Source organism: Temnothorax nylanderi, unplaced genomic scaffold, assembly GCF_030848795.1.
Source record: "Temnothorax nylanderi isolate EJ_2023f unplaced genomic scaffold, tnyl_v1.0 TNYL_tig0823_pilon, whole genome shotgun sequence".
NCBI classification, from domain to species: Eukaryota; Metazoa; Arthropoda; class Insecta; order Hymenoptera; family Formicidae; genus Temnothorax; species Temnothorax nylanderi.
In genome coordinates this window covers 54130-63348 of record NW_027249885.1, presented here as the reverse complement: position 1 = coordinate 63348, position 9219 = coordinate 54130, and the positions used below count along the sequence as shown (strand labels likewise).

General features: G+C 34.5%; 1 protein-coding gene and 2 long non-coding RNA genes across 3 annotated transcripts; all 3 read left to right on the top strand.

Annotated features, from left to right (window-relative positions):
* The first annotated feature begins 1646 nt into the window (after positions 1 to 1646).
* LOC139785534 (uncharacterized) lies at positions 1647 to 2141 on the top strand. The gene is made up of 2 exons (XR_011721979.1): positions 1647 to 1925; positions 1995 to 2141. It is a non-coding gene; the product is annotated as an uncharacterized lncRNA (long non-coding RNA).
* Positions 2142 to 4782: 2641 nt separating this feature from the next.
* Positions 4783 to 5110, top strand: LOC139785536 (uncharacterized). The gene is made up of 2 exons (XR_011721980.1): positions 4783 to 4894; positions 4964 to 5110. It is a non-coding gene; the product is annotated as an uncharacterized lncRNA (long non-coding RNA).
* A 663-nt stretch (positions 5111 to 5773) lies between these two features.
* Positions 5774 to 8081, top strand: LOC139785535 (uncharacterized). The gene is made up of 2 exons (XM_071724709.1): positions 5774 to 7865; positions 7935 to 8081. The coding sequence occupies exon 1, from the start codon at positions 6071 to 6073 to the stop codon at positions 7673 to 7675; it is 1605 nt and encodes a 534-aa protein (XP_071580810.1). The 5' UTR covers positions 5774 to 6070; the 3' UTR covers positions 7676 to 7865; positions 7935 to 8081.
* The last annotated feature ends 1138 nt before the right edge of the window (positions 8082 to 9219 follow it).

The following is a 9219-nucleotide window of genomic DNA, read 5'->3' as shown; positions in this document are numbered from 1 at the left end:
TTTTGAATAAACATGTTAACCATATTGCAGATTTTTCACGAAAAATTTACTGCTTTAAAAAATTCTTGCGTGATAATGATGTGTCCTTTCACCAAGGCTGACAAAGGCCCAGTACTGTCATTTTGGATAAGAACGCATATGTAAACCAATGACTGAATTGCTTTTAGACCAAGACACTTATAAAATTTAAAAGATCCGATATAAAATTACATCTAAAATTCATGAATTGGTCAAATCTTGGCTTGACACATGGCATCATCAGTGACTTACATACAAAAACTCAATTGCACCAATTGAAATCTACCGAGAGCCTACGACGCCGAAGTTCACAAGCCGGCCTCCCTTTACGTATTATTGTCTCAGCGTTTTGGTAGCCCGCTCTATAACGTGGCTAGTCTCCTCCAAAGACCTTACACACGTCGATCCCGAAACCGAAATCGCACATAAAAGATAGTTGGTCCTTTGCGAAGTTTATAAACAACATGATATTAAGATGACGAAACACTTATTTCACTTACGTCACGGCACTATTTACGAACATCCCTAAAGATTTAGTATTAAAGGGAATTGAAAAAAGGTGGAACATATTTTAGCAAGACTGACCTCAATTATCACAGTTTTTTACACGCAATCGATCTTATTTTATCGTCCACTAGTTTTAGTTTTAACGGCGAAATTTACGAACAAATCTTCGCAGCCCTATGGGATCTCCTTTATCGCCGGTCGTCGCTGATATTGTCATGGATGACTTAGAGACGCATTGCCTAAGCCTTTTGAATTTTAACATCCGGATATTCATTAGATATGTCGATGACATTTTGCGGTGGTTCCCCAAAACAAGTGTGGGCTTGATTTTAAAAAGTTTTCAACGGATATCATCCTAGACTTAGGTTCACTTATGAAATTGAAACGAATGCGTCACTCAACTTCCTGGATACGACTGTAATTAGGAATGGCAACTTATTATACTAATTGGTATCGGAAACCGACGTTCTCTGGACGTTACATAAATTTTCATTCTAACCATCCTTTAAAATACAATTGAACACTATTACCAGCTTGGTTGATCGCGCTGTTTTACTTTCTAATGAAAAATTCCACGATGGCAATATTAAAATAATTAAAGAAAATTTTGAACAACAACAGTTTTCCTAAACCAATCGTTAATAAACACATTGCCAAACGTCTAAACACTCTCAAAAACACGTAACAACACACTTAATACTCCCACTGACAATAACACAACTTTTGATTTTAAGAACTGCATACCTTTACCCTATATAAAAACGTTGAGTGATAGCATTTGCCGTACTTTAAATGAACTCCACATCACTACCTTATTCACGGTTCCTAAAAAACTTGATTGCTTAATAAGACGGGGCAAAGACAGAATTAACGACCTAAAACAAACTGACATAGTGTACAAAATTAACTGCAGGGATTGTAGGGCCACATATATAGGGCAGACTAAAAGGCATCTGTGTACGCGTCTCAGGGAACACCAGAGCGATATTAGAAAACACGCTAGCAATCTTTCTGTAGTGAGTGAACACCGAATATCCTATGGGCATGATTTCGACTGGGGAAAACCTGAAATATTACATAAGGAAGGACAGACCAGAAAGAGAGAAATAGCGGAGATGTTTTTATTAAAAAATTTGACGACACCATCAATTTGCAAAAGGACACGGAGAATCTTAACGTTCTCTACGAACATATCATAAAAGAAATATAGCTGGTTTCTCCTCTCCGCTGCTTCCCTCTCTATGTTCTTGCCTTTTATTGTTTACGGCACCAGTCTGTTTATAAGTGTCAGGCTCATCAGTCTAAATTTTACCACCGCTCGGCTATGTCATGTTACAAACATTTCACGAAATATACCGTTCAACGAATTTGTTATTACTTAGATTCCGACGCACAAATATGTAAGTTTCAGTTTTGTATAATATTGATATAATTTTCACTTAATTGCGAATTAATTTTTTGTCGTTTAGCTTTTAGATTCGGTGTAGTTAGGGCATTATGCTTGACTAATCGACATTTGTGAGTTTTGTATACACGCTTGAAAAGGACCGGATCCTCGGTCGAAACGTAGCGTTTTTCGATTAATAAATTTGGCCAGTTGGGTCGATTACAACATCTTTAGTAATTTTTAATTATCTACTGGCGACTCAAACTTCTTGTTCTGTTATTAACACACACCTTTGACCTCAATAATGGTGTCCAACCGAGATGAAGGATATTTCGAATCTATTACAAGGAAATTTGGATATAACACCACGCGACTGTTAAAGTCTTGGATTAATACGAAGATCAAGATCAACTCACTAAGACATCGACTGACTTTTTTGCTCCGATGTAGGAGAGACGACGTCTTACCTCCACATATACACACTCTTAGATTCAACATCATCTTCCAAAGCAACAGTGCAACTCGCAAGTTCAACATCCTGAAAAAAACGTTACCAACGAAACATACTTAACCTTGAAATCAAGATGTTAACTTCGATTTAAAATTTCTGCGATCTAATGTTAAGAAAATCGAGGATACACTTGCCTCTATTTTACCGAATGACGTAATTCAAACTTTTATACATTTAATACTTACACCATCGATCGACATGACGAGGAAACGAGATTTAGATTAATAAGAAAATTGAACATAATTATGACTAAGCAAAATACTTTTTATAACTCCTTTTTAAGCATTGATCGCAGTAAATGGATTATTAATGCGAGTAGTAAATCTTTACCATCTAACGTATTAAATTTTTTAAGTTTGGGTGGTAATTTCGCGTTGCCCACTAATCCGAGAGAGAGAAAAGATCGCTTGTGCTCCTCTTTAGGCATTATTAAAAATTTCGAATTTAACACATACAAATTCCGAAAAACTTGGTAGAGAATACCCGCCGTTCGATTACCAACTCGCTGCACAAGTTTCTGAGTTTGAATAAACATGTTAACCATATTGACAGATTTTTCACGAAAGAATTTACTGCTTGTAAAAAAATTCTTGCGTGATAATGATGATGTCCTTGTCACCAAGGCTGACAAAGGCCAAGTAACTGTCATTTTGGATAAGAACGCATATGTAAACCAAATGACTGAATTGCTTGGAGACCAAGACACTTATAAAAAATTGAAAAAAAGATCCGATAAATAAAATTACATCTAAAATTCATGAATTGGTCAAATCTTGGCTTGACAATGGCATCATCAGTGACTGTACATACAAAATACTCAATTGCACCAATGGAAATCTACCGAGAGCCTACGGACTGCCGAAAGTTCACAAGGCCGGCCTCCCTTTACGTATTATTGTCTCAGCGTTGGGTAGCCCGCTCTATAACGTGGCTAGTCTCCTCCAAAAGACCTTACACACGTCGATCCCGAAACCGAAATCGCACATAAAAGATGGTTGGTCCTTTGCGAAGTTTATAAACAACATGAATATTAATGATGACGAAACACTTATTTCACTTGACGTCACGGCACTATTTACGAACATCCCTAAAGATTTAGTATTAAAGGGAATTGAAAAAAGGTGGAACTATATTTCTAGCAAGACTGACCTCAATTTATCACAGTTTTTACACGCAATCGATCTTATTTTATCGTCCACTAGTTTTAGTTTTAACGGCGAAATTTACGAACAAATCTTCGGCAGCCCTATGGGATCTCCTTTATCGCCGGTCGTCGCTGATATTGTCATGGATGACTTAGAGACGCATTGCCTAAGCCTTTTGAATTTTAACATCCGGATATTCATTAGATATGTCGATGACATTTTTGCGGTGGTCCCCAAAACAAGTGTGGGCTTGATTTAAAAGTTTTCAACGGATATCATCCTAGACTTAGGTTCACTTATGAAATTGAAACGAATGCGTCACTCAACTTCCTGGATACGACTGTAATTAGGAATGGCAACTTATTGATAACTAATTGGTATCGGAAACCGACGTTCTCTGGACGTTACATAAATTTTCATTCTAACCATCCTTTAAAATACAAATTGAACACTATTACCAGCTTGGTTGATTGCGCTGTTTTACTTTCTAATGAAAAATTCCACGATGGCAATATTAAAATAATTAAAGAAATTTTGAACAACAACAGTTTTCCTAAACCAATCGTTAATAAACACATTGCCAAACGTCTAAACACTCTCAAAACACGTAACAACACACTTAATACTCCCACTGACAATAACACAACTTTTGATTTAAGAACTGCATACCTTTACCCCTATATAAAAACGTTGAGTGATAGCATTTGCCGTACTTTAAATGAACTCCACATCACTACCTTATTCACGGTTCCTAAAAAACTTGATTGCTTAATAAGACGGGGCAAAGACAGAATTAACGACCTAAAACAAACTGACATAGTGTACAAAATTAACTGCAGGGATTGTAGGGCCACATATATAGGGCAGACTAAAAGGCATCTGTGTACGCGTCTCAGGGAACACCAGAGCGATATTAGAAAACACGCTAGCAATCTTTCTGTAGTGAGTGAACACCGAATATCCTATGGGCATGATTTTGACTGGGGAAAACCTGAAATATTACATAAGGAAGGACAGACCAGAAAGAGAGAAATAGCGGAGATGTTTTTTATTAAAAAATTTGACGACACCATCAATTTGCAAAAGGACACGGAGAATCTTAACGTTCTCTACGAACATATCATAAAAGAAATATAGCTGGTTTCTCCTCTCCGCTGCTTCCCTCTCTATGTTCTTGCCTTTTATTGTTTACGGCACCAGTCTGTTATAAGTGTCAGGCTCATCAGTCTAAATTTTACCACCGCTCGGCTATGTCATGTTACAAACATTTCACGAAATATACCGTTCAACGAATTTGTTATTACTTAGATTCCGACGCACAAATATGTAAGTTTCAGTTTTGTATAATATTGATATAATTTTCACTTAATTGCGAATTAATTTTTTGTCGTTTAGCTTTTAGATTCGGTGTAGTTAGGGCATTATGCTTGACTAATCGACATTTGTGAGTTTTGTATACACGCTTGAAAAGGACCGGATCCTCGGTCGAAACGTAGCGTTTTTCGATTAATAAATTTGGCCAGTTGGGTCGATTACAACATCTTTAGTAATTTTTAATTATCTACTGGCGACTCAAACTTCTTGTTCTGTTATTAACACACACCTTTGACCTCAATAATGGTGTCCAACCGAGATGAAGGATATTTCGAATCTATTACAAGGAAATTTGGATATAACACCACGCGACTGTTAAAGTCTTGGATTAATACGAAGATCAAGATCAACTCACTAAGACATCGACTGACTTTTTTGCTCCGATGTAGGAGAGACGACGTCTTACCTCCACATATACACACTCTTAGATTCAACATCATCTTCCAAAGCAACAGTGCAACTCGCAAGTTCAACATCCTGAAAAAACGTTACCAACGAAACATACTTAACCTTGAAATCAAAGATGTTAACTTCGATTTAAAATTTCTGCGATCTAATGTTAAGAAAATCGAGGATACACTTGCCTCTATTTTACCGAATGACGTAATTCAAAACTTTTATACATTTAATACTTACACCATCGATCGACATGACGAGGAAACGAGATTTAGATTAATAAGAAAATTGAACATAATTATGACTAAGCAAAATACTTTTTATAACTCCTTTTTAAGCATTGATCGCAGTAAATGGATTATTAATGCGAGTAGTAAATCTTTACCATCTAACGTATTAAATTTTTTAAGTTTGGGTGGTAATTTCGCGTTGCCCACTAATCCGAGAGAGAGAAAAGATCGCTTGTGCTCCTCTTTAGGCATTATTAAAAATTTCGAATTTAACACATACAAAATTCCGAAAAACTTGGTAGAGAATACCCGCCGTTCGATTACCAACTCGCTGCACAAGTTTCTGAGTTTGAATAAACATGTTAACCATATTGACAGATTTTTCACGAAAGAATTTACTGCTTGTAAAAAATTCTTGCGTGATAATGATGATGTCCTTGTCACCAAGGCTGACAAAGGCCAAGTAACTGTCATTTTGGATAAGAACGCATATGTAAACCAAATGACTGAATTGCTTGGAGACCAAGACACTTATAAAAAATTGAAAAAAGATCCGATAAATAAAATTACATCTAAAATTCATGAATTGGTCAAATCTTGGCTTGACAATGGCATCATCAGTGACTGTACATACAAAATACTCAATTGCACCAATGGAAATCTACCGAGAGCCTACGGACTGCCGAAAGTTCACAAGGCCGGCCTCCCTTTACGTATTATTGTCTCAGCGTTGGGTAGCCCGCTCTATAACGTGGCTAGTCTCCTCCAAAAGACCTTACACACGTCGATCCCGAAACCGAAATCGCACATAAAAGATGGTTGGTCCTTTGCGAAGTTTATAAACAACATGAATATTAATGATGACGAAACACTTATTTCACTTGACGTCACGGCACTATTTACGAACATCCCTAAAGATTTAGTATTAAAGGGAATTGAAAAAAGGTGGAACTATATTTCTAGCAAGACTGACCTCAATTTATCACAGTTTTTACACGCAATCGATCTTATTTTATCGTCCACTAGTTTTAGTTTTAACGGCGAAATTTACGAACAAATCTTCGGCAGCCCTATGGGATCTCCTTTATCGCCGGTCGTCGCTGATATTGTCATGGATGACTTAGAGACGCATTGCCTAAGCCTTTTGAATTTTAACATCCGGATATTCATTAGATATGTCGATGACATTTTTGCGGTGGTCCCCAAAACAAGTGTGGGCTTGATTTTAAAAGTTTTCAACGGATATCATCCTAGACTTAGGTTCACTTATGAAATTGAAACGAATGCGTCACTCAACTTCCTGGATACGACTGTAATTAGGAATGGCAACTTATTGATAACTAATTGGTATCGGAAACCGACGTTCTCTGGACGTTACATAAATTTTCATTCTAACCATCCTTTAAAATACAAATTGAACACTATTACCAGCTTGGTTGATCGCGCTGTTTTACTTTCTAATGAAAAATTCCACGATGGCAATATTAAAATAATTAAAGAAATTTTGAACAACAACAGTTTTCCTAAACCAATCGTTAATAAACACATTGCCAAACGTCTAAACACTCTCAAAACACGTAACAACACACTTAATACTCCCACTGACAATAACACAACTTTTGATTTTAAGAACTGCATACCTTTACCCTATATAAAAACGTTGAGTGATAGCATTTGCCGTACTTTAAATGAACTCCACATCACTACCTTATTCACGGTTCCTAAAAAACTTGATTGCTTAATAAGACGGGGCAAAGACAGAATTAACGACCTAAAACAAACTGACATAGTGTACAAAATTAACTGCAGGGATTGTAGGGCCACATATATAGGGCAGACTAAAAGGCATCTGTGTACGCGTCTCAGGGAACACCAGAGCGATATTAGAAAACACGCTAGCAATCTTTCTGTAGTGAGTGAACACCGAATATCCTATGGGCATGATTTTGACTGGGGAAAACCTGAAATATTACATAAGGAAGGACAGACCAGAAAGAGAGAAATAGCGGAGATGTTTTTTATTAAAAAATTTGACGACACCATCAATTTGCAAAAGGACACGGAGAATCTTAACGTTCTCTACGAACATATCATAAAAGAAATATAGCTGGTTTCTCCTCTCCGCTGCTTCCCTCTCTATGTTCTTGCCTTTTATTGTTTACGGCACCAGTCTGTTTATAAGTGTCAGGCTCATCAGTCTAAATTTTACCACCGCTCGGCTATGTCATGTTACAAACATTTCACGAAATATACCGTTCAACGAATTTGTTATTACTTAGATTCCGACGCACAAATATGTAAGTTTCAGTTTTGTATAATATTGATATAATTTTCACTTAATTGCGAATTAATTTTTTGTCGTTTAGCTTTTAGATTCGGTGTAGTTAGGGCATTATGCTTGACTAATCGACATTTGTGAGTTTTGTATACACGCTTGAAAAGGACCGGATCCTCGGTCGAAACGTAGCGTTTTTCGATTAATAAATTTGGCCAGTTGGGTCGATTACAACATCTTTAGTAATTTTTAATTATCTACTGGCGACTCAAACTTCTTGTTCTATAATTAATGAAATATTTACCACTACCATCTCCATTAACATCAAAATAATTAATATATATATATATATATATAAATTAATAAAATATAAGAAATTATAAAAATTTGAATTCTAATTAACATTAAATCTAAAAAAATTAGTTTTATAATTTAAGATATTAAAAATATTAATTTTGTAAATTAAAAATAAATTCAAAATTTTAAAAACTATCAAAAAAATAATCTAATATTATACCCTTAATCTCCAAAATTAATATTCTTTATAAACTATATTTTGTTCCTACAATAAAATCTCATTATTAAATTAACCCATATTAATAAATAATTATGCCAAAAATACTTTTTTTTTATATTTTTTTTATAATTTTATTATTTTTAATCCTACATATACTAATGAACATTCAATCTCACCCTATTCTCATAATTTTACTAATTCTTATTAATACCTTCTCAATTTGTCTAATAATTTCACTATGACAACCTAACCCTATATACTCTATTTTATTGTTTTTAATCATAATTAGTGGCTTATTAATTATTTTTCTTTACTTCTCAAGTCTTATTACTAATGTCCAAAATAAATTCTCCATAAATTATATTATATTAATTAATTTTATTATCAATCTAATCTTTTTCTATTATTTAAGATATACTAATTTTAAAAATAATGCCTGACCCTTACATTCTTACATAGAAACACAAATTTTTTCTACCTTTAACCAAGAAATATTTAAAAATTTATTCATAATCTACACATACCCTTACAATAATTTTACATTCTTATGTATATTCTTTCTACTAATCGCTATATTTATTATTATCAAATTATGTACCATCAAATTATCCTCCCTACGAAAGATTTCTTAAACAAATATGAATAAACTTACTAATGTTATTAAAAAATCCTTATTAAAACTACCCACTCCCCTCAATATTTCTTATTGATGAAATTTTGGTTCCTTATTAGGAATATTTTTATTCATTCAAATTATTAGAGGATTCTTTTTATCACTACACTACTGCCCCAATAATCAACTTGCATTTTCAAGTATCATTCATATTATACAAAATATTTCAAATGGATGATTAATACA

Coding starts and splice junctions, on each gene's coding strand:
- LOC139785535 (XM_071724709.1), top strand. CDS start 6,071: ATGACTGAATTGCTTGGAGACCAAGACACTTATAAAAAATTGAAAAAA.